Source organism: Phascolarctos cinereus, unplaced genomic scaffold (genome assembly GCF_003287225.1).
Source record: "Phascolarctos cinereus isolate Bilbo 61053 unplaced genomic scaffold, phaCin_HiC Scaffold_4;HRSCAF=312, whole genome shotgun sequence".
Classification (NCBI taxonomy): Eukaryota; Metazoa; Chordata; class Mammalia; order Diprotodontia; family Phascolarctidae; genus Phascolarctos; species Phascolarctos cinereus.
In genome coordinates, this window is record NW_027555847.1 from 248,441,922 (window position 1) to 248,468,349 (window position 26,428).

At 37.7% G+C, this 26,428-nt stretch overlaps 1 protein-coding gene across 1 annotated transcript in view; it reads right to left on the bottom strand.

Annotated features, from left to right (window-relative positions):
- Positions 1 to 26,428, bottom strand: part of DRC3 (dynein regulatory complex subunit 3) — a 106,992-nt gene that overhangs the window by 54,525 nt on the left and 26,039 nt on the right. The window contains exons 6-9 of the mRNA XM_020967304.2: positions 10,129 to 10,275; positions 7,044 to 7,163; positions 6,617 to 6,729; positions 5,373 to 5,547 (exon numbers count right to left, since the gene is read on the bottom strand). Coding sequence (XP_020822963.1) covers positions 5,373 to 5,547; positions 6,617 to 6,729; positions 7,044 to 7,163; positions 10,129 to 10,275 — 555 coding nt within the window. The remainder of the gene's footprint in view (positions 1 to 5,372; positions 5,548 to 6,616; positions 6,730 to 7,043; positions 7,164 to 10,128; positions 10,276 to 26,428) is intronic.

Consider the following 26,428-nt stretch of genomic DNA (forward strand, 5'->3'; position numbering starts at 1 on the left):
ATCACGTGTTCACCTGCCATGTTCCAATGGCTGAAGGAGAAAGGATTTGAGATAGGTACTACCTGAAAGTGTTAGTGTGCCTCGATAACCTTATTTTCCCTAGGAAGACACTAGAAGAACATGAGGAGAGACTAATGAAAATCTAGGACTGGCTAGAGGAAGATAGTATACTGTTCCTTGCTGAGGACGTTGAGGTGAGGTACGTCACTACACTGATAACATAATGATGACTGGGCCAGATGAGGCCCTGGAGGCAGAGGCGCTAGATTAGATGGGGGTTCGTATGAGGGACAAAAGGTGGGAAATCAACCCTAATAAAATCCAGAGTCCTGCCTGAATAGTTAAGTTTTGGGGAACACACTAGGTGGAAACTCCATGTTTTTGGAGGTTTCTGTTCATTAAAGGCCAGGCTAAGTGGAACCTTAGGCAGGCTCCAAGGAGTGTCCAGAATAAATGACCATTAGGCTTCTGGATCTGCAAGGTTCTCTAAAACAGCCACTCAATGTGCTTCTTTTAAAAAATCTTACTGGGGGGGGGTGTGGGCAGAGCCAAGATGGCAGAGTGAAAGCAGTGATTTGCTTGAGCTCTCCCCTAAACTCTTCCAAATACCTATAAAAAATGGCTCTAAACAAATTCTAAAGCAGCAGAACCCACAAAAAGACAGAGTGAAGCACAGCCCAAAACAACCTGGATGATTGATCAGAAAGGCATATTGCGCTGGGCTGGGATAGGAATGCAGTGCGGCATGGGCATGCAGGCCGCAGCGAACCTGGAGCAGGCCTCAGAGGACTGAATCGCGGGCAGCTGTGGCGGTTTCCAGACTTCTCAACCCACAAACGCCAAACACAACTTAGAAGGTCAGTGGGAAAAGTATGTTTCTGTGGTGCTGAGAGAGAAGCGCGGGGTCTCAGCTCCATTACTTGAGCGCGGCCCAGGGCGGGGACTCCCCCTTGAGCTTCTGGCCCACAGACTGAGGGGGAAATCAGTGGCTGATCAGAGGGAATTGCAGGGATCTGTTTGCCAGTGCTGAGGCAGGAATCTCTTGCTTTGCCCATGCTTGGATCTGGGTCACAGTTCTGGGTGGGGGTCCTGCAGCAAGGAGTAGCGCTGGCGTGGTGGAGCTTGTAGCGGCTGTGAAGAAGAAACCCTCCTCACAGTTCCAGGACAGAAAGGAGTGCTTGTTGTCACTAATAGACCAGAGCACAGGCCAGGAAAGGAGTAAACACCTCACCCCTTATCATACCACCTTGCAAGAACTGAAAATTTACAGGTCCCTACAAGTATCTCTAAAAAGAGCTGTACAAACCCCCAAAGCTTGGTACAGTACATTCTCCACATTGGAAGCAGACTCTTACCTTAACAAAGAGTTTAAAACTCAAGTAATTGGCTGGGATCATGAGCAAGCAGCGCAAAAAGAGTCCGACTATATTATCTTACTTTGGTGAAAAAGAAGATCAAAATATACAACCAGAAGAAGACAACAAAATCAAAGCTCCTACATCCAAAGCCTCCAAGAAAAATATGAATCAGTCCCAGGCCTTGGAAGAGCTCAAAAGGGATTTTGAGAAGCAACTAAGGGAAGTAGAGGAAAAACTGGGAAGAGAAATAAGAGTGATGCAAGAAAATCATGAAAAACTAGTCAACAGCTTGCTAAAGGAGACCCAAAAAAATACTGAAGAAAAGATCACCTTAAAAAAATAGCCTAACACAAATGGCAAAAGAGGTCCAAAAAGCCAATGAGGAGAAGACTGCCCTAAAAAGAAAAATTGGCCAAATGGAAAAGGAAGTCCAAAAGATTACTGAAGAAAATACTTCCTTAAAAATTAGAATAGAGCAATTGGAAGCTAGTGACTTTATGAGAAATCAAGACATTGTAAAACAAATCCAAAAGAATGCAAAAATAGAAGACAATGTGAAATATCTCATTGGAAAAACAACTGACCTGGAAAATAGATCCAGGAGAGAGAATTTAAAAATTATTGGACTATCTGAAAGCCATGATCAAAAAAAGAGCCTAGACATCATCTTTCAAGAAATTTTCAAGGAAAACTGCACTGATATTTTAGAACCAGAGGGCAAAATAGAAATTGAAAGAATCCACAGATCTCCTCCTGAAAGAGATCCCCAAAGGAAAACTCCTAGGAATATTGTAGCCAAATTCCAGAGTTCTCAGGTCAAGGACAAAATATTGCAAGCAGCCAGAAAGAAACAATTCAAGTATTGTGGAAACACAATCAGGCTAACACAAGATTTATAGCTTCTACATTAAAGGACCGCAGGGCATGGAATATAATATTCCAGGGAGCAAAGGAGATAGGATTACAACCAAGAATCACCTACTCAGCAAAACTGAGTATAATTCTTCAGGGGAAAAAAATAGTCATTGAGTGAAATAGAGGATTTTCAAGCATTCTTGATGAAAAGACCAGAACTGAATAGAAAATCTGACTTTCAAATACAAGACTCAAGTGGAACATGAAGAGGTAAACAGGAAAGAGAAATCATAAGAGACTTATTAAGGTTGAACTGTTTACATACCTGCATGGAAAGATATTTATAACTCATGAGAACTTTGTCAGTATTAGGGTAGTTGGAAGTAAAAAATTATATGCATGTAGATAGACAGATAGATAGATAGATAGAGATAGATAGATAGATAGATAGACAGACAGATAGAGGGCACAGGGTGAGTTGAAGATTAAGGGGTCATATCTGGAGAATAAAATTAAGGGATGAGAGAGGATTATACTAGGTGAAGAAGAAAGGGAGAGGTAGAACGGGGTAAATTATCTCACAAAAAAAAAACAGAAAAGAAAAGGCTCTTACAGTGGAGGGGAAACAGGGGAAGGTGAGAGGGAATGAGTGAATCTTATTCTCATAGGATTTGGCTTAAGGAGGGAATAACATACACATTCAATTGAGTATGAAAATCTGTCTTACCCTATAGGAAAATAGGGGGTGAAGGGGACAAGAGAGCAGGGGGATGATAGAGAGTAGGGCAGATTGGGAAAGGGAGTAATCAGAAGCAAATACTTCTGAGGAGGGACAGGGTCAAAAGAAAGAATAGAATAAATGGGAGGGCAGGATAGGATTAAGGGAAATAGAGTTAGTTTTTCACAACATGTCTACTAAGGAAGTGTTTTGCATAACTGCACATGTATAACCTATATTGAGTTGCTTGCCTTTTCATTGAGGCTAGGTGGGGAGGGAGGAAGGGAGAAAATTTGGAGCCCAAAGTTTTAAAAACATATGTTTAAAAAATATATTTTCAAGTGCAGCTGGGAAATAAGAAATAGAAGAAATGAGGTACAGAAGTCTATCCTGCTCTACAGGAAAACAGAAGGGGAAGGGGATAAGAGAAGGGAGGGGAGAGATAGAAGAGAGGGCAGACTAGGGGAAGGAGTATTCAGATTGCATGCCATCTTGGGGTGGGGGGAGGGGCAAGATGGGGTGACAGTTTGGAACTCAAAATCTTGTGGAAATAAATGTTGAAAACTAAAAATAAATTTATATTTAAAAAATAAAAATAAAAAATCCTACTCAATAAACCTGAATGGCTCCCTATTGCCTCTAGGATCAAATATTAAGTTCCTCTGAGCTTTTAAGATGCTTTATAATATGTGCAGCCTACCTTTCTAACTCCCCGCACACTGTAGTACAAACAAATGGACCTGACTGCTGTTCCTCCGCCTTGACAGCGCCTGTCTCCTCCACCTGAAATGCACTCCTACCTCAAGTCTACGTTTTGAAACCCATTTTTTCCTCTCAAACTCTGCTGAATTGACACCTTCTACATGTAGCCTTTCCTGTTCCCCCAGCTGCTAGTGCAGCTCTCCTCAATGGAACTTCTATTTATTTTGTACAAATTTATTTATATCAATGTTGCTTCCCCACATAGAACAGAATGTCCTTGGGGGTAAGATCTGTTTCCTTTCAGTCTTTGTATCTCCCATTGCATAGCACAGTTCCTACCACACAGTAAACACTTAATAAGTGTGTGATGATTGACTATAATTAGATTTGTCTGTCCTCTAAGTACTGATGTAGAGGCAGCATGTCATAATGTCAAGAATGCTAGGTTAGGAGTCAGAGAGCCTAGGTTCTAATTCTGCCTTTGCTAAGTCTCTATCCACACTAACTGTGTGACCTTAAACAAGTCACTCTTTAAGTTTTGTATTTCCTCATCTACAAATTGGGAATAATACCTTATCCTTGCCTGCCTCACAGGATTGTTGTGAGGATCAAATGAGAAAATCATCATCAGCTGTACAAATGCAGCCTACTACCATGGACTGAATGGGAGGCACCGGAAATAGGACAAGTAAGAAGACTTCTTGGGGAATGGTGTTGAGAGGAGAACTGTCCCCAAGAGAAGGCAATGCAAATAAACCAGGGAGGGGCAGCTAGGTGGCACAGTGGATAGAGCACCGGCCCTGGATTCAGGAGGACCTGAGTTCAAATCCGACCTCAGACACTTGACACTTACTAGCTTTAACCCCACTGCCTAATCAAAGAAGAAGAAGAAGAAGAAGAAGAAGAAGAGAAAATAAACCAGGGAACATTCTCTTTAAAAACCGACTTTGGAGTGGACCTAGCTAGGATAAGAGCTTGGTGAGACTTAAAAATTGTGCCCCGTGTGCATGTGCCCCATGCAATACATGGCTTGTCTCGGTTACTAGAACGTGAGCTCCTGGAGAGGGGGGACAGTCTTACTTTCCTATTTGCATCCCCATTACTTAACACAGTACTCTACACCTAGTAAGAACTTAAAAAACACTATATTCATCCATTCATCCATAAGGTTTGAGCACTCACTATAACATATGGAACTTGACTTCTCACAAAATAAATACCTACATGTCATTGAGAAGAAAATCTTTGGCATTAAAAATTGGGCCATTTGCTTTAAAAAATAATGTTCAAAAGTTGTCTGTGTCTGTGTGCCATCCTTCTTCCTCCTGGGACACACAGGATTTTGTCCCAAGTGGCTATTTACCTTATATATCCCTAGTCCCAGTTCTCTCTGAGAGTGACTATTCCACCATAACCTATATATAAGCAATAACAGCTGCTCACATATACATAGAGCTTGGAGACTTAAAAGACTTTCATCACAACAATGCTCTGAAACAGGTAAAACAAGTATTAGTACAATTATCCCCACTTCTACAGATCAGAAAAAAAAAACACCAAGGTCATAGAGGTTATCACTTGTCAATGGTTCTATGGTTATTAAGTATCTTGGCTAAACCCTAATCCAGATCTTCTAGTTTCAGGTCCAATGTTCTCCCCATGACATCACGCTAACTTCATCTATATATCTAACAAAGTTACATGAATCACCTCACTACATACGAGTTGTAATTAATTACCTCAGAATGTATCTTTTCAAAATCATCAATTGTTTTCAAGCCTTGTGCTCGATTGTCTTGAAGGGCCTCTTCAAGACATTCATAAAAGAGGGCAACTTCTGCTTTTCTCTTTTCTTGCTGTATCAAGCCATAGTCAAATAGGCTCTGGCAAACTGCAACGAATTTGGTTTTGTATGTGAATTTAAAGTTAAGGAACCTTGCATTAACCTCAGAATCCTCTTTAAAAGAGGATTATATAAAATATATAATTATATATTTTACTATATATTACATTATTATATATTATATTTATTATACTATATTTACTATTTATATTATATAATTCTGTAATTCTATAAAATATATCATTGTATATATAATCATATATTTTATGTATTTCAATTCCAGTGCCTTGAAATGATTTTATATGGCTTTATTTTAAGAGGAAGGACAGGATGTGGAGGCCTGGAAGGATTGTAAGAAGTTATATCATTGGCAAGTATATAATTTATAAGTCTTTTTCTATTGCTGATTAATTTGATTCCACTATATTTGTATGAATACATCAAGGAATACACTATGTTAAGCTTACACTGGACTAAAATTTACATGGCTATTGGTAGTAATGCAGCAACGATAAAGCATCTTATTGTTCTCCTTGATGTATAAACCAAGGATCAGAGAAATGGGGACCAGGTTGGTATTTATGCACCTTCCATCATTATCTTTCTGAGAAATACTGATCTGATCCAACCTTCCACATCCTGTAGACATCCTTTCTGTAACATCCCCTATAGGTGGTCCTCCTTGCTCTGCTTGAACACTTCCATCAGATTCAGGTAGATAGCTAGGGTATTCTGAGTCAGGAACTTAAAATTTTAAGTCCCATCCCTGAAGTCCTTTCTAAGTCTAACCTTCTGCTTGTCAGTTAAGTAACTTGTTCTTATTTCCACCATGAAGAAGAAAATAATTACTTTTCTACTTGTGCTAAACTTGTCTTCTATTTGCAAATGATAAGCACACATATTCAAGCTGGTATTTTTCCATGACTGCATATGTAAACACACTTGTGAAAAGCTGCCTTGACTAATCTAGTAGATATGTGCAGCTTTGCACCAATATTAAATTTGGGAACCCCAGAAGTTTGCCAAAGCTCCATCCATCGAGGTTAGACAGTACGAACAGTGATTCTCAGCGAAATGAAGCCTTGAAGATTTGTGTGTGTGTATTTGTTAGTATTTTTTTTTAAAGCAGAAAAAGGATATGTCTCCAGTAGCTCTGGAACTCCTGGTAAATAAGCTAGTTTGGCAGCCTCAATGTCCTCTAAATAAAGGCTGTCAAAAAGATAAGGACCATTCAGGTATTCAACGTAAGCAGCCTGTGAAGGAAAACATGGCAACCAAGAATTATTCCAAGTTCCATTCCATAACTACCCTGAGTTAATCCTAGTGGGCAAGCTTACTAAAGGGGGTGGGAATGCTCCTGTCAGGAGCTCCATGAGACCATGCAAATATACAAGGGCTTCTCTTCTCAACTAAAAATACAAATTTCATGGGTCCCACTTTTTTTTCAATTAATGTGACCCTCAGAGGAAATCATCTTACTGGAAAAAGTAGAAGTCATTCTCTTGGCTACTTTATTCCCCCAAAGGCTAAGAATCATCAGTAAAACTCACTAGGAGAGGGAAGGTACCTTGTGCTTTTCCAGCTCTGCTATATTTGCCTGCTCCTCTTCAAGTTTGATCTGGATCTGATTCTCCCGATGCTTCAGTTCATAAATACTGTACTGATATTTTGTATCACCAAGTTCTCTCTGTTAAATAAAAAGAAAGGGTTTCCATTATTGGATATTGCCCTAGTCTAAAAGAGCACCCGTGGCACTCCAAGACATGGCTTCTGAAACTGTTATGTGGTCATAAGATTATACAAATAACTTCATAAAGGGAATTGCACTTTGATGTTTCCATGATATTATTGGTTTTTTTAAGTATTTTTGGTTTATATGAAGATATCATTTTTTGAACAAAGCCTCTTTCTCATCTTTTGTTTCCAAAGTATACTCTCATCTTCACCCTATAGTGGTCCATTTGTTCCTAAGTGTGGTAAAGGACCTAGCCAGTAAAAGAACAGTATAAATACTACCACTTCTAAACAGAAAATGTATTTTCTGTTTGCTTGTGATTTGGATAAAGAATAACAGGAAAATGTAAGAGGTAAATTACAAACTATACAAATTATGTTATGTTATGTTATATTATATTATTTTATATTACAATGCATTATATTATATTACTAAAATTACAAACTGTATTTTCTAGTGTACCAGTTCAGTTCTACCCCCATCCCAATAAATCACAAAAGTCTGCCACTTAGATTGAATCAATCACAAGTATAAATTAGGTGTGAACAAATGCATAATCAATTTGAGAGGATAAAAGTGCTTTCATGATTGAAGACAGATGATGCCACACAGGAAATATTTTGTGATTGGCTATAAGAATCAGACACACTTCTAGGCTGATGTATAAAAATAAACCAGTCCAGTAGTAAGCTCAAAAGGCAGCTGTCCTAGTCTACGGTAGAACTTCGGTTTGGAGAATTGTTCTTGTGTGGAGAGAGTTTTTCCTCTCTCCTTATTCCACCCCACTGACCATGTTATTAGAGAGACTGAATAAGTACAGGACCGCACATCTTGCCAGGAACAGAGAAAGACACACTGTGGATAAGCATAGATGTAGAAAGCCAGAAGAAGCACCTTCAAGGAGCACAACAACCCTATGCACCAGAGAAGAATGCAAACTCCGGACTGAAGAAAAGATTCCCTGTTGCTAAAGTATTAAGAGTTGTGGCAGTGATTGTTAATATGTTGTTTCCCCCTCCACTCCAGTAGAATGTAAACTCTTTGAGAGTAGGAACTGTTTTTCAGAAAATTTTAAATGATATATACAGAAGATGGAAAAAAGGTCATGAATCTAAAAGTGATTATGATTATTTAGAAAGGAGAAAGCACTAATAGCAAGGAAAATTCAATTCAATTCAACACCCTGATTTCCCCACACCTTGATTTTCAAACCCTGACAAAATCACACACCCTTCCCATATTTACATATTCTAAAGTATTAGCTACTTAACAGGTAAGTGTTTTTATTTAGCAAAAATCCCACTGCTTAATAAAGAAAGGGGAAACTAACCCACAGTGCTGGATTTGGAATCAGAGGCCCCTGGTCCAAATCTGAGCTCTGTCACTTTGTTCCCCTGGGTGACCTTGGACAAGTCATTTAACCTTTGAGGCCTCAGTTTCCTCACCAATAAAATGAGGGGTTTGTACTTGATAGTCTCTAGGGTCTAACTCTTTGATAAGAACTAATCATGGTCTCTGAAAGAGAAAATGAGAGTGGTATTATAGGAAGGAAATAAAGAGGAAGGTGGGTATGAATGCTCTACTTTGTGGCTAGTAAAGCAAAATAGCCTTTTGTTTTTGTGGCAATAGACTCTAGGGTTACTCTCCCAAGCCCCACTAATACTGGCAGGAGGACGGGAAAAGTAGCCCCAGCTACTTCTCCCCTCACAGTCCTAGGAAACCCCGAAGGGCTGGCATTTTCTTTCTAATTCTGTAGCTTATGAGCCTCCACTAGGGTGCTTCCCTTCAATGATTATCAGTTGATTACATTTAGTCAGTCAGATTTAATTAGATCTTAAAAAGAGAGCACTTACTAAAGCAAAAAGGTAAGAACAATTGCTATGAAACATCCCTCCAAAAGTCTGTGACACACTGTCCCACAAATACATATAGAGCCCCGAGGAAATTGGGCTAAAGCTTAGAGCACATGTTAAAATGGGGTAACTCACAGGTCCAGAGGGAGTTGGATAATTGAGTAGATAGAGTGGAGGCCTGGAGTCAGGAAGACTCATCTTCCTGAGTTCAAATCTGGCCTCAGACACTTATTACCTGTGTGATCCTACACAAGTCACTTGACCCCGTCTGCCTCTGTTTCCTCTTCTGTAAAATGAGCTGGAGAAGGAAATGGCAAACCACTCCAGTATCTTTGCCAAGAAAATCCCAAATGGGGTCACAAAAAGTCAGAAATGACTGAAAGGACTGAATAATAACAACAAAACATTCTCACAGGTCCTGGAAGTCATTTTCTCTCCTTTGTACAGCCCTTATTAAGTATTCCTCAGGCACAATATAACTTTTGGTAGGCTCCTTGTAGAGTCATAAAGCTGCCTTTCTTCAGTGTGTCTAGAAACTTCCTCCACACCCAATGCAGACAGACACTGCCAGTCACTGCTGTTCCTAGGAGACTGCTAGTATATCAGCAAGAAGTCCAAATCCTCTGGTTTTCCACAGTTCATAAAACTGTCTTCTTATTAAGGTAGTAAGGGTGAGTAGGAGTGGAGACAGAGGATTTACTCCTTCCCCACCACCCCTCTCCAGGGATGCTTAGATGGAATTACTCTCTCCTTTAAACTGTAAGACACTGGAATGGTTGGGTTCTTCACTAGCTATTTTATACAAAAGACACCGGGCATGACTGAGTGTACATTAATAGAATTACTTCAATTGACTGATTCAACAGAAAGGTTTTCATTTGATTAAAATAGTTGCATTAAGTAATCAACCTCCACCCTTACTCTTTGCTTTGTTTTGGTTTACTTCACACAGGCACTGTGCAAACTAAGAAAGATGACCTCAAAGCTACCTCTTTCTTGAGGACTGATTAACGTCCTGGTCTCTATTTCTCACAGAGAGAACAATGAAAGGAAAAGGCACTTGCCGTGTGTGCATCAATGAGCCTGAAGTCCAGGTATACTAGATCAGGAAGATAAGCAGTGACAAACAACTTGTAATCTTCCTCCTCACAGATGGGATTCCCAGCAAGGTTCAGTGAACGTAAAAACTTGAATCTCCTCAGATAGATGACCTGTTTCAAATATTAAAAGAATCAATTTCAGTGGATTTATAGGGCCAAGAATAAACTCTAAAATAAAAATTTCAATTTTTTCCCTTTCTTATCATGAATTTCATGCAGGATCTTGAAATTTATATCCTTAAGAGTGTTAGAATCTGTGTTTTATTACTTAAGATATTACTTTGTTGGAAGTAGCCAATCTGTAGCCTCATGCTGTGTCCCTTTCTAGGAAGCTTGCACAGCAGGTGCTCAGTAAATGTTGTTGACTTGAACTGAATTGATTGGAAATTTCTACCAGTCACTCACACTCAGATTTTAAAGTTTGTTAATAATCAAAACAACATATACTATGTGGAATTTTATAATAAAACTTTGATGAACTAAAACAAAAATAACTGGAATACTCAGAGTCACAGATTTTGAGAGCTAAAAGGGCCATCTAGTTTGTGGCCAGACAGGAAGATTTTGCACAAAAGCCCCAATAAGAGACCATCCAACCTTTGTTTGACCTCTAGTGAGGGGAAGCCACTACTTCTTGAGGAAGCCAGTTCCACTTCAGGCCAGTTCTGACTGTCAGGAAGTCATTCTTTAATTTAAAGTTTCCTAGATCTAGTTTTCTAAGACCTAGAGAAGCCCAGATTCCTCTCACAAACATGTCCAATGAAACCTAAAATACACAATTAACCGGCAAAATAGGAAGCACCACCTGCAGACACCTTTACTCAGATCAGGGATGCAAAGGAGTTCCAGAATCCTGCTGGTACAAAGTAGCCCCAAGGTATCAGGAAAGGGAGGCCTTAGGATGGAGTCAAAATGGCAGGATGGAGTCAAAAGCAATGTCCAAAAATAGAGTGACAGGAAGCATTTTTGGTGAGTCATTTTTCCAACCCAAAGCAGCTTAAGAGGTCAGAGAGGTCTGCAGACACTGGGATTGGGGTTGGCCAGGAAAGCAGCACAGAGGCAGAGGCAAAGGCAGCACATAGCTGGAGCATTCTAACATCCAGGGACTGAGCACCAGCCCAGGAAGCCCTGGGGCAGAAAGAGATTCCAGGAAACTCCTGAACTAGCACTGGGGCAGCAACAGGTACCATCTGGTAGCTTTGTCACCCATTACCCAGTTCCAGGTCACAGATACAGGGTAGAGAGAAGTGGTCATCAGTGAGTGGGGCCCTAGCTGTGTACTAAGCAAGGAACAAATTACAGAGAGGCAGTTGTGTGGCTCTCAGCCCAGGAGCAGAGTAGTGACCCAGTTCTAACCTTTGGCCCAGCACATAAGCCTGCAATGGAATAACCAGGGCAAGAATGTCCCAAACCAAAGGAGAACCAGCAGTTCAATCACTCTGTACCTGCAGAACCTCCTGTGGGCTAACAGTAACTGTGTCCAGCATCATTCTACTGAAAGCCAACCATACACAAGGCAACAGACCCTAACCTGGGTCAGGAACTTTCAGAGATCAGACCAGAAGAGCAGTGAACAGGCCTCTCCCCACATTACACCACTCTGAGAGCACTGAAAACTCGCAGGCCCTAAGACAGAGCTGTGAAGGCAGCAGAAGGACATAAAAAGAGAGAAGTTCAGGTTAGATATTCCTCCCAGAAGTGCACAGAACCCCAGCACTAACATAAAGTCCAAAGTTAAAAAAAAAATAGGCTGGAAGAATGAGCAAACAAAAAAAGAGTGGGACCATAAGAAGTTGCTATGTTAACAGGAGGTTCAAGATAGAAACACAGAAGAAAACAATGACTTAAAAACATTTACAAGTCCAACCTCAAAAAAAACGCAGACTGGACACAAACACATTAAGGATTCCTAGAAGAGTTTAAAAAAAGAGATAAAGTTATTTTTTAAACCAAATAAGAGATAAAAATCCTCATTGAAGAAAATAACTCCTTGAAAATTAAAACAGAACAAATGGAAACTAATGACACCATGAGCCATCAAGAAATAAGGAACAAAGTCAAAGGACTGAAAAGAAATGTAAACTATATCATTTGAAAAACAACTGATCTGGAAAACAGCCTGAAGAGAGCTATTTTAAAAATCACTATACAACTTGAAAGTCATGAACAAAAAAGAGACTAGATATCATTTTTCAAAAATTATGATGAAAAACTACCCAAATATCTTAGAACTAGAGGACAAAGTAGACACTGAAAGAATCCAGTAGTCACCTCCTGAAAGAAAGCTCCAAATGAAAACTCCCAGAAATATTACAATCAAAATCCAGAGCTCCCAGGTCAAGAAGAAAATACTCAAAGCAACCAGAAAGAATTCAAGCACTGCAGAGCCACAGTCAGGATCACAAAAGGTTTAGTAGTCACTACTTCAAAGAAAGGAAGAGCCAGGAATATGATCATTCTGAAATGCAAAAGATTTAGGATTACAACTAGGAATAACCTACCCAACAAAACTGAGTATAATACTACAGGAGAAAAAAAAGATATTTAATGAAATAGAGGACTTTCAAGTATTCCTGAAGAAAAGATCAGGGCTAAATAGAAAATCTGACATTCAAAGCAGAACTCAAGAGAAGCATAAAAAGGAAAAAATGAATAAAAAAATTAAGGAGCTAAACAAGGTTAAGCTGTTTATGGAGAGATGATACATGTAACCCCTCAGAACTTCATCATCACCAGCAGTCTTAGAAAGAGTTTAATTAGACAAAAGGCCTAAGGGTGACCTTATCATTTTTGGATGATCTCAAAAGAAAAATGGAAGGGTGGGGGAAAGGAATGTGCTAGGAGAGGAGGGAAGGGAGAGGAAGAATGGGGAATATTATCTCACATAATTGGGGCATTCAAGGAAGAGTTTATACAATGGAATGAGCAATGGGGGAGAGAGGAGACAACATTTATACCTTGCTCTATCTAAATTGGTTCAAAAAGGGATGAAATACATACACACATAGTTGGGTACAGAAATTAATCTTACTCAACAGGGAAGAAGGATCAAAAGAGGTTAAAAAAAGGGGTGGGGAAAATAATAGGGAGAGTAGATTAAGGGAGGCAGTTGTCAGAAGCACAAGAGACTCTTGAAGAAAAGTATAAAAAAGAGAAGGATAAGTATAATACAATAGGATGGAGAGAAATACATAGTTAGCAATCATAACTGTAAATATGAATGGGATGAACTCACAATGATCTTCCATAAAAAGGAAAAGTATATCAGAATGGATCACCAACCAGAATCCAACAATATGTTGTTTATAAGAAATACTCTTGAAACAGAAAAATATACATAGAGTTAAAATAAGGAGCAGGAGCAAAATCTATTTTGTTTCATCTGATCTAAAAATGGCAGGCATGGCAATTACGATCTCTGGCAAAGCAGAAGTAAAAACAGACCTAATAAAAGAGATAAACAAGGAAACTACATTTTACTAAAAGGTATCATAAACAATTAATAGTAATACTGAATACATATGCACCAAATGGCATAGCATCTAAATTCTCAAATGAAAAGTTAAATTAGTTATCTTACTCCTCTAAGTCCTAGTTATATCCAACCATAAAATAAACAAGAAAGAAGCTAAGGAGATGAATAAAATATTAGAAAAGTTAGATATGATAGACCTTTGGAGAATATTGAATGGGAATAGATAAAAGTATACCTATCTCTCTGCTGTGCATGGCACTTTCACAAAAATGGACCTTGAAGAGATAAAGAAATTCCATTTAAAATAACTGTAGACAACATAAAATTCTTGGGAGTCTACTTGCCAAGACAAACCCAGGAACTGTACAAACACAATTACAAAACACTTTTGATACAAATACAGTCAGATCTAAACAACTGGAAAAATACCAATTGTTCATGGATAGGCTGAGCCAATATAATAAAAATGACAATCCTACCAAAATTAATTTACTTATTCAGTTCCCTACTAATCAAACTACCAAAACTTATTTTATAGAGCTATGAAAAACAATAACAAAATTCATCTGGAAGAACAAAATGTCAAGCATATCAAGGGAACTAATGAAAAAAAAGTGTGAAAGGTAACCTAGATATACCAGAACTCAAAGTGTATTATATAGAAGTAATCATCAAATCAACTTGGTACTGGCTAAGATATAGAGCGGTACATCAGTGAAATAGTTTAGTACACAATACACTGTTGTAAATGACTGTAGTAATCTAGTGTTTGATAATCCAAAGACCCAAGCTTTGGGGAAAAGAACTCATCATTTGAAAAAACTGGAAAACAGTGTGGCAGAAACTAGGTATAGACCAATATCTTATACCATATACCAAGACAAGGTCAAAATGGGTACATGGTGTAAACATAAAGGGAGACACCCATAAACAAATTAGAAGAGCAAGGAATACTCTATATGTTAGATTTGTGGAAAAGGGAAGATTTTGTGACCTAGAAGATATGAATGAGTAATTTTGATTGTATTAAAAATTTAAATACATAGTATTTTATTTTTCCCTAATTATATGTTAAAATAATATTTTTAATATTTGGATTTTTTTTAATTATGGGTTCCAAATACTATCCTTCCCTCCCTGCCTCCTCCCTGAGACAATAAGCATTTATTACATAAAATTTAAAAGTTTTTGCATAAACAAACCCAATGCATCCAAAATTAGAAGGAAAGCAGAAAGCTGGGGAAAATATTTTTATAGCCAGTGTCTCTGAAAAAGGCCTCATTTCTCAAATATATAGAGAACTGAGTCAAATTTATAAGAATACAAGTCATTCCCCAACTGATTAAGGGTCAAAAGATATGAACAGGCAATTTTCAGATGAAGAAATCAAAGCTATCTATATTTATATGGGAAAAAAGTTTTATATCACTATTCACTAGAGAAATACAAATTAAAACAGCTCTGAGGTACCACATTACACCTATCAGATTTGCTAATAACACAGAAAAAGAAAATGATAAATGTTGGAGGGGATGCAGGAAAATTAGGACACTAATGCACTATGGGTGGAATTGTGAATTGATCCAACCATTCTGGAGAGCAATTTGGAACTATGCCAAACGGGCTATAAGTACATATCCTTTGATCCAAAATTATCACTATTACGTGTATATCCCACAAAAAATATTTATGCCAGTTCTTTTTGTGGTGACAAAGAATTGGAAATTGAGGGGATGTCCATCAACTGGCGAATGACTGAACAAGCTGGATTATATAATTGTAATGGAATACTATTGTGCTATAAAAATAATAAGCAGGATGACTTCAGAAAAATCTGGAAAGACTTACACAAAGTGATGCAAAGTGAAGTAACAGGAGAACAGTGTACATAGTAAACAGCAATATTTTATGATGATTAATTGTGAATAACTTAGCTCTTCTCAGCAATACAATGATCCAAGACAATTCCAAAACATTCAGGATGAAAAATGCTACCCACATCCAGAGAAAGAATTAATGGAGTCTGAATGTGGATTGAAGCATACTAGTTTTCACTTTCTCTATTTTTTTCCATTTTTTTGATTTGTGTCTTTTTCCACAACATGACTAATATGAAATATGTTTTGTATAAATATATATAATCTGTTAAATTGCTTACTATCTCAGAGAGGAGGAGAAGAGGGGAAGGGAGCGAGAGAATTGGGAACTCAAAATTTTTTTAAAAAAATGAATGTTAAAAATTCTTTTTAGATGTAATTGCAAAAAATACATATTTTTAAATGTACCTCACAAACAAATGCAGAAAAGAAAAATATTAAATGTATCTTTTTCTGACTATAATTCAATAAAAATTACATTCAAAAAAGGGCCTTTGAGGCATAGATTAAAAATTAATTAGAAACTAAATAACATAATCCTAAAGAATTGGTGGGTCAAAGAACAAATCATAGAAATATTCAATAACTTCATTAGAGAAAATGAAACAATGAAACAACATGCCAAACTTTGTAGAATGCAGTCAAAGCAGTACTTAGGGGAAATTTTATCCCCCTAAATGCTTATATAAATAAAAGAGGGAAAGAGTGAAATAATACACCAAAATAGCAATCCTGAAAATTAAAGGAAAGATTAATAAAATTGAAAGTGAAAAAAAGACATTGAACTAATAAATAAAACTAGGAGCAGTTTTTAAAAAATAAACCAATGAAATAGATAAGCCATTAGCTCATTTAACAAGAAGAAAACCAAATTACTAGTATCAAAAATTAAAAATGTGAATTCACAACCAAGGAATTAGAAATAAAAGCAATTAGGAACTTTTTTTGCCCAACTATATGCCCATATAACTGCAATCTAAATGAAATGGATGAATATTTATAAAAGTATAAATTGCCTAGATTAACAGAACAGGAAATAAAATACTTAAATAACCCTATCTTAGTAAAAGAAATTGAGCATGCCATAAATGGATTTACAAGTGAATTCTACTAAACATTTAAAGAACAATTAATTCCAATACTACATAAATTGTTAGAAAAAAATAGGTAAAGAAGGCCTACCAAATCCCTTCTATGACACAAATATGGTCTTAATACTTAAACCAAGTAGAGCCATAATAAAGAAAGAAAACTACAGACCAATTTCCCTAATGAATATTGAGACAAAAATTTTAAATAAAATACTAGCAAGGAAATTACAGCAATATACCTTAAATGTCATATACTATGACTATGCTGGATTTATACCAGGAATGCAGGGCTAATTTAATATTAAGAAAACTATAAAAATAATTGACCACATCAATAACAAAAACAACAAAAATCATATGATTATTTCAATAGAAGCAGGAAAAGCTTTTGATATATACAACACTCATTCCTATTAAAAACACATAAGAATAAATGGGAATTTCCTTAAAATGATAGCTAGCACCTATCTAAAACCAAGAGCAAGCATTATCTGTAGGGAGATAAGCTAGAAGTCTTCCCAATAAGACCAGGGGTGAAGCAAGGATTTCCATTATCCCCATTACTATTTAATATTGTACTAGAAATGCTTGCTATAGCAATAAGACAAGAAAAAGAAATGCAATGAATACAGGCAATGAGGAAACAAAAGTATCACTTTTTGAAGATGATATGATGATTTACTTAGAGAACTCTAGAGAGTCAATGAAAAAACTAACAATAAACCCAACTCCATGTCCCAGTCTTCCCTCCTTCTTTCCAATGCCAAGGTAATCCTGACTCTAGCCTGTAGAAGCTTGCTTGAGCTGCTACCAGAGACAATCAAAGCTACAGCAGTCAGTGGTTTATGCTGCAAAAGATCTCCGTGGGAGAGCAGAAGAACAGAGGTGAAGGGGGCAGGACAAGTAATTGGGCTTGAAATAGAATTCAACACCACACACATTGCCCTGCCTTTTCCCAAAGCCATGGAGACTCAAAGTACAGAAATCAACCTTACAGCACTAGTGTAGCAATGTACTGCCAGAGAGAACTAAGAAACAGAGGGAAAGGAACAGGACACCAAGACAGGACACTGCAGGTTGTGTGTGTGTGTGTGTGTGTGTGTGTGTGTGTGTGTGTGTGTGTGTAGGGAAGGAGGTGCAGCACTGCACTAAGCTGAGGGAAAGTACTGGGGGCCAGTTCTTATCACCCCAAAGTCAGTGACCTAGGTTCATGTACTGTGAATTGCCTAGTGTGGGAGGAGTCTGAGACACTTGGAGATCCAGCATCATAGGGGAGGGAGTCAGAAAGTGAACAATAAGAAGAATTAAAAAAAAAACACAGAAAGCAAAAAACAAAACAAAAACAAACAAACAAACAAAAAACCCAAACCCCTGAAATTATCAAAGATCTCAGGAAGAAGAAAATTCAAAGACCCTGAACATAAACCTATCCATCAATACAGAAAACATTAACAACTGAAGAAAATAAGGCCTCCAGATCTAGTAAACAAATTCAGGCTATATGTGAATAAATACTGCAAAACAAAGGGAAATGATCAATACTTGATGAGACAGAACATATTGATCTTGAAGACAAGATGAATAGAGACAACATAAGGATCATAGATCTTCCAGAAGAACATAACAAGATGAAAAACATGAAAAGCACAATTCAAGAAATAATACAAGAGAACTACTCAGAACTTCTGAACAAAGAAAATGAAATACCAATTGAAAGAACTCTTAAACCATCTCCAGAAAAACCAAACCAAACCAAACCAAACACCTTCAAATACAAAGGAAAGGAAATTCAAATAATCCAAGACTTTTGCACCCAGTAGAAAACCCGAGAGGGGATAGAATCGTTGTTGCTGCTGTTCAATCGTTTCAGTCACGTCCCTATTTGTGACCCTACGTGTTGTTTTCTTAGTAAAGATACTGGAGTGGTTTGCCATTTTCTTCTCCAGCTCATTTTACAGATGAAGAAATGAGGCAAACAGGGTTAAATGACTTGCCCAGGGTCACACAGCAAGTGTCTGAGCGCAGATTTGAACTGAGGAAGATGAATCTTCCTGACTTCAGGTCCAGCCTTCTATCCACTGCACCACCTAGCTGCCCCAGGGTGACCTATCCTCCAAATCTGAGCTTAACTATACAAAAGATGGATATTCAATAATAAGAAGGGTTTGGGACATTTTTTGAAAGAAAAACAGAAATGAAGATATCATTTGCTTCTCAACACCCCAGACAACAGAAATGCAGAAATGCAGCAGCCAAGGACAGCAACAGGAAAAGAGTAATGATGGCAGAGAGACTAGTAAGAGACTTCTTTCTAAATGTACACACAGAATTGATCCAACCATTCTGAAGAGCGATTTGGAACTATGCCCAAGGGGCTATAAAACTGTGCATACCCTTTGACCCAGCAATAGCACTTCTAGGGTTGTATCTCAAAGAGATCATAAAAATGGGAAAAGGAACCACATGTACAAAAATATTTACAGCAGCTCTTTTTGTGGTGGCCAAGAATTGGAAATTGAGGGGATGCCCGTCAATTGGGGAATGGCTGAACAAGCTATGTAATGTAAAAGAATAATATTGTTCCATAAGAAATGATGAGCCGGTGGACTTCAGAAAAACCTGGAAAGACTTGTATGGATTGATGCTGAGTTAAATGAGCAGAATCAGGAGAACGTTGTATACAGTAACAGCCACGCTGCACGACGACCAACTTTGATAGACTTAGCTCTTCTCAGCAATGCAATGATCTAAGTCATTATGCTGTACACATCCAGAGAAAGAACTATGGAGTCTGAATGCAGATCAAAGCATACTATTTTTCCTTTTGTTGTTGTTATTTCTTTCTCGTGATTTTACCCTTTGGTTCTAATTCTTCTTTACAAGATGACTAATGTGGAACTATGTTTAATATGATTGTATGTGTATGACCTGTATCAGATTGTATTCCAACTTGGGGAGGGGGGAAGGGAAGGAGGGGGAGAAAATTTAAAACTCAAAATCTTGTAAAGGCAAATACTGAAAACTAAGAATAAATACATAAGTAAATATTTTTAAAAATAAATGTACACAAGGAGACAGCGATGATGACTGGTAGAGGTAACCGCAAAGAGGTGAACCTGGGACATTATGGATAGAACCTGATGATATCTTACCTACAAGTGAATCAATTTTTTTTTGGTAAGACTACATTACAAAATGAAATGATACATAAAACAGAGGGTGAGATTAGAGAAATAGAGAATGTGTGATGTGCCTGAGTCAAATGAAGGGCTAACAATGAGGAGAAGGTGACCCCCTATGGTCTCAGGAAGAGAAGAGCCTGAAGGGGAGTAGATGATGTGGAAGGGGAAAGAACAGAAAAGCGGGGGAGAGGAAGGAGGCTTTGCTTTGGTGGTGAGACAGTGTTCTGATGATGAATGTTCCTATGGCTGAAGAGAGATGTTCTGTGAAGAGATGGGAACCCTGAGCTGGGTGTGGTCTGGGGGATCTGGTGCTTAAAAAGACCACTTGTTTCACCTCAGGAGGGGAGAGTTGGAACTCTAAGGGGCAACAGGAGGAGGATATTTTGAGGTAAATGGTGGGGGTGGGGGGAGAAGGGAACAAGGGGAAGGGTATAGCTCAGTGGTGGGCTGCATAATCAGGGAGTGGGGGGGGCGGTAATCACTGGGTAGTGTCCTCTCTGACACCTGCAAGAATTGGCATTGTTCTGTGAGTAAGGCACAATGGAAAAGGGGAATCCTAAGGGTAAGTTCAATAAGGCACCGGAAGAAACTGCCTATAAAGGAGAGACCAGAATGGATATCTTGGAAGTTTTGATTGCATGAAGACTATAGAGACCAGATAAGTATAGGAGCCATGAACCAGAGAATGAAAATCTAGAGTAGCCAGAACAAGAGGATAAATACTGAAGAAATCTTCCTTGAAAAGGGATGAAGAAGGAAGGAAAGAAAAAAAGAAAGAAAGGAAGGAAGGAAGGAAGGAAGGAAGGAAGGAAGGAAGGAAGGAAGGAAGGAAGGAAGGAAGGAAGGAAGGAAGGAAGGAGGGAAGGAAGGAAGGAGGGAAGGAAGGAAAGAAGGAAAGAAGGAAGGAAGGAAGGAAGGAAGGAAAGAAGGAAGGAAGGAAAGAAGGAAGGGAAAGAGAGAGAAAGAAATTTAAAAAAAAACAATGAACAGTACTAGGGGAAGACAGGAAGGGGGAATCTAGTTTATGTAAGAAGAACAAAAGGGGGAAGAATTATATAACCAGATAAAAGCACAGAATATTATTGTGCCATAGAAAATAATGAAATGGACTATTTCAGAGGAAACTGGGAAGACTGATAAGACTTGATTCAGAGTGAAGTGAGCAGAATTAAGAGAACAATTTACACAATTACAAGATTGTAGAGGAAAATAACAAAGAAAAGATTTTAGAATTCTGATTAATGCAAATAATAAACCATGAGTCCAGAGAACTAAAGATGAAACACATAGCTCATTTCCTGGCAGAGAGTTGACAAATTAAAATCCAGAATGAGACATACATATTTGGACATGGCCAATATGGGAATTTGTTTTTCTGGACTGTGCATTCTTATTAGGGAGAGATAATAATTGCTCGTAAAAATAAATTTTAGAACTGAGTACTCCAAATAAATCAATGCAAGCTTCTCAGCTTTATATTCTGATCAAGAAAGACAGTGACTACATCTATGAAAAAGAGCTGTGTAGGACAAATTTACAAAATGACATTTTGATGTTTCCTAATGAAAAAGAAGGAAGGAAAGAAAGAAAAAGTGAAAGTGAAGAAAGTAAAAATCTGCTTATTAATCACTTGACTGGTCTACAGAACTAATTCTTATTTCAATTTAAAGACACAGATCTTTCTAAATATGAACACACAAGGAAACCATTTGCTATGAACAAATATGATATAACTTGTCTGATTCCATGCTGAACAAGAGTAGTTAACTAACAGACTTACCTTGTGATAATACACTGAAACAAATGTTTGAAAATCTGAAAATATTTTGGAGATAGGTGAATAAAGAAATTTCTAGTTTATTAAACAAAGCAATACAAATATGAGAAACATGGCAGAGTGATATAGACAGAGATGAATCATTGTGGCAGAGTGGAAAAAGCACTGGCCCTGATTTAGAGGACATAGGTTCAGATCCTGCTTTGGGCAATTCACATTACTTCCCTGGGCCTCACTTTCCTAATTTGTAAAATGAGAAAGTTGAACTAGATGGACTCTGAGATCCCTTATAGATCCATGATCCTAAATTTGATGACTATTTATAACATGTTTTTTGTGTAAAATGTTTTCTGCTGTTGCCATTATAAATATGGATATGTTTCTGATACTCCTATAAGCTAGGATGATCTAAGTTCAAATGCTGCTTCAGACACTAGCTCACTTAAAGCTTAGATTTGACTCTTGTCTAGGGTCTCCTAAAAGGAGGAATTAGAAAAGTATTTAATTAAATTTAATAAATTAATTAAATTTAATTAAAAGCATTTAAAGTAAAAAATGTTGGAGGGGATGTGGAAAAATTATGGCACTAATTCATTGTTGGTGGAATTGTGAATTGATCCAATCATTTTGTAGAGCAATCTGGAATTATACTCATAGAATTATTAAACTACCTATACCCTTTGACCCAGCAATACCACTGCTAGGTCTATTTTCAAAGATGATTAGGTGAAAAGGAAAATAATTTGTATGTTCTAAATATTTGTAGCAGCTCTCTTTGTGGTGGCAAAGAACTGGAAATTGCAAGGATGCCCATCAATTAGGGAATGGCTGAACAAGTTGTGGTATATGATTGTGATGGAATATTACTGTGCTAGAAATGATGAGCTCGGCTCAGATTCTTATGATCTAGCCACGGCTAGGATTCTTATAATCTAGCCATGGCTGGGATTCTTATAATCTAACCACTGCTCAGATTCCTAAAATCTAGCCACTGCTTAGATTGTTATAATCTAGCCACTGCACAGATTTTTACAATCTAGCCAATAGCCCACAGATGCTCACATTCCTTAAGAATCTGGCTAATATGGCGAATCTTCAATAAACCTTGTTTTTGGCTGAAAGAAGGCTTGGGTTGAATTCTTTCGGACAGAATCCGCGTGTCATGATTTTGGGATTCCAGGACCCCTAACCTCTAGACCTCATCATATGGTTCCCTGCACCAGGAAAAACTGCCTATACCAAGCTCTTTACCAGCTGGCACTGGAAGAGAAAAAGAAATAAAAAAGGAACATGAAGGCAAAAGCAAGGGCTGAAAATGAACTAAGGGATAGATCCGAGGAAAACTATGAAAGCTTGAAATCATGCCCAAATGAGGGAAGCAACTGCCATGGGCCACAGGAAAGCCAGAGGTCAAGATTAAGGTTAGGTCAAAGTCAGGATTGAAGCTTAGACATCTTGGTCCAGAGGGAGAAATCATTTGCCAGGTGACTTGAAGAGTAACCTGAACTTTTACAGATTAGCAAAAGGAACAGCGATGGTCTTTCACCCCTGAACATTTAGCCCAGCAGTCTGGTCCCATGGGAAATATTACATCTTGCTTTTTGTGGAGACAATCCAATCTAAGAAATTCAGACTCTATCATTTTGTAGATGAAAATATATACTAAAAACAACAGCAATTGCCAGTCATCATCATAACTTTTTTAATGCTGTTAAGTCACTCACTATAGAAGGAACTATACTAGATGTTGAGGAAGATTGAAAAATAAGCAAGATTTGCTTCCCTTACCTAAGAAAATCGCCATTTATTGAAGCATGTATGGAGAATTCCATAAATCATATAAAAGGTCCAAAGTGTCATTAGAGTTCAGAGGATGTGAATATTGTTTCAAGATGCAGTGGATAGAATAAAATTGAACCTCAGAGTTAGAAGGGACCTCAAGGGCCATCTATTCTAGTTGAGAACTAAACAAGAATCCTTTCTACAATGAACAGAATGAATGAGCTCTCCAACTGAGACCAAGGTCAGTTCAACAAAGGGAGAAAGAATCCCCAATTTTACTCAAGAGAAAATTGCTCAGGTTCTAGGAAAGGAAACTGGAAATTAAGAAATGTTGAGATACTGGCTTCTCTTTATTTCTGCCCTTCCCAAAATCTTCGGTCTATCTTTCCGTCTCTTTCTGACTCTCTTTTCTGTATCTCTCTCTGCATTCTGTGTCCATCTCTTTCTCTCTCTGTTTTCTCAGAAGAGAGTTTAGCACCACGTGTATCCTTTCTCAAAGCAGGAAGCAAGAAGACTTTCAAAGGTCTGGCACCAAATCAACCCCTGACTCAAGCATACAGTGTCTAGTCTTCTCCAACAATAACAACTTCTATGCAAGTTCACCAGGCTTGAATCATGGGTTAAGAAGCTTACTGAGGCTGTATAAAATATACACAAATGCATATGATATAGAGTCATTAGGAAAGGCACAAAACAATAGTGGGGGTGCAGAGGAGAGGGGCAGAGAATGTTTCAGAGAAGACACAAGGCATAAATTGAGAACTGAAAGAAGATAAGGATGCTAATAGGGAGTTGGAGGGAGGGTATTTTCAGGCTTGAGGAATGCCTTGTTTTGTACAGTTGTAGGGGATCCAAAGTTAGATAACAGCTAGTATTCCACTTTGGTTGTAATGTATAGTTTGTCTGGAAGGTAATGTTCAGTGAGACTGGGAAGGAATAAAGAGGCATGACTGAAGACAACATTCAACCTGGAACGCATAGAGAAGAGGGAAATTTCTAGAGGAAGAGAGGGTATAAGCAAAAGAATGAGATGGAAATCTACAGGCAAACTCACTGATTCCTTTAAATTTGGTAGTCCATTTTGGAATAGGATGACTTTGTTGACTTGTGTGATTTATTGTATATCTGGCATTTATTCATTTCTCTGTGCTTTGCAGACAGAACATTTTGGCACAGTGGTGAATGTATATAGAAAAAAATCATAATAAAGTGCTTTCTTGTAACAATCAAAAAAAAAGGATGAGCTCAATGATCTTAGAAAAACATGGAAAGACTTGCATGAAATAATGAAGAGTGAAATGAGCAGAACCAAGAGAACATTCTATATAGCAACAGCAATACTGTTTTAAGAATGACTTTGAGCAAATAAGTTATTTTGACTATTATAAATTCCCAAATTAACTACAAAGGACGTATGAAGAAAGACACTATCTGCATCCAAAGAAAGAATTGATAAATAAAAGTATGTATAGAATAACTTTATATATACACACACACACACACACACACACACACACACACCCCACACCTATTTGTGTCTAATAGTGGCCATCTCTAGGGTGGGGCAGGGGGAAGAGAGGAACAGAATGAAAAAAATGGAAAAATGCACATAACTTTGTTGTATATTTAAAAGGAACAGCAAGTTGTACATGATAGATTTGCAGTTTCATGTGCAATCATTCTTTTTTATTATATTATGTTATGGAAATGCTTATTTTATTCCATAAATTAAAAATAAAATAATTTTTTAAAAAGAAAGGTATTTAATGTACAATGTATGCAACAGTTGCTTTTTTTACTCCAAACAAAAGAAATGCTTAAAACATATAAAACTCACAAGCACATTATTGACAAAAAACAAAACAAAATAAAAACTCTGAAGCCAGCAGCAATAACATATAACTACTGTTATCCTTTCGTGGGATGTTGAAACTTAAAATATCAAAACATGAAGCATTTTACACCTTCACCTCAGTTCCATATTGTCTAGAAATGTCCCCCATCTTCATGACTTCTGGCTACAGTATGCAAGGCCTGACTCAAACCGAATACTTCAGGTTTCAAAGGGGAATGAAGTGAGACACTCATAGAATGTCTCATAGTGAAGCAAAGGCCGCAGCAGGAAAAGCACATTCCGAACAAGGAAAAGAGATTCAGTGAGGTTCCGCCCTTGATTCAGATAAGCATATTTCTCTGCCTCAGGGTTGCCCACGGTGGTCTGCTGGTTAAGCCTGAGAGAACTGTTAGACTAGATGACCTCTGAGTTCCTTTTGGCTCTAAATCTACGATTCTATGGCTCCATACTTAGGATCTTTCTGTCAGATGAAATTCATTTCTGTAACCTGTTAATACAGCTCCTGAATGAAACAAGGAGAGTCCTCCAGGAGCTAACCTTGCTCCATATGCCTAACTAATCATGGCTTAAAGAATGGCATTTGTGTCCATGGCTCCTTTTCCATCTGCAGATTTCATGGCATCTCTTCTGGGTGCAGGACCAGCAGAGAAAGATTTTCAGCACTTGTTTCTGATAGGGGATAAAGTAGGGAAGGGGGATAAAGCAGGGAAAGGAAGAGCTTCTCAAGAATTAGGAAAACAAAAAAAAATAGCTCCTTACAGAAAATTTGGAGAACCCTGTTCTTAGAGGCAATTTCCACATGCCATGGAATCCAGTACAGATAAATGCTACCCTATAACTATACCTTTTGCATCTACAGTACTGGATCATCAAAATGTTTTTTTTTTCAGAATTTTCCTTTCAGATCCTGCCAAACCCAAAAAGATATTATATACATTCACTATATGGAATTATTAGGGTTGATACATTTTTAAACTGCAATGGTTAAATCAAAGAAGGGATTTTGAGATAATCTCCAGTCAATTGGAAAATTCAATTAGCCAGAACACAATTCATCAAATATTTCATTTAATCAAGCTTATGCTATCTCTGCCTTACAGAACAGAAACCTGAACTGACCTAGGCTTCGGCTTGTGTTGCCTTAAAAACTAGACTGGTTGGGATTAGAGGACACCTGCATGCTCTATTCTCCTTCCTGCAGATTTGATTTTCAGCTCTTTATTTT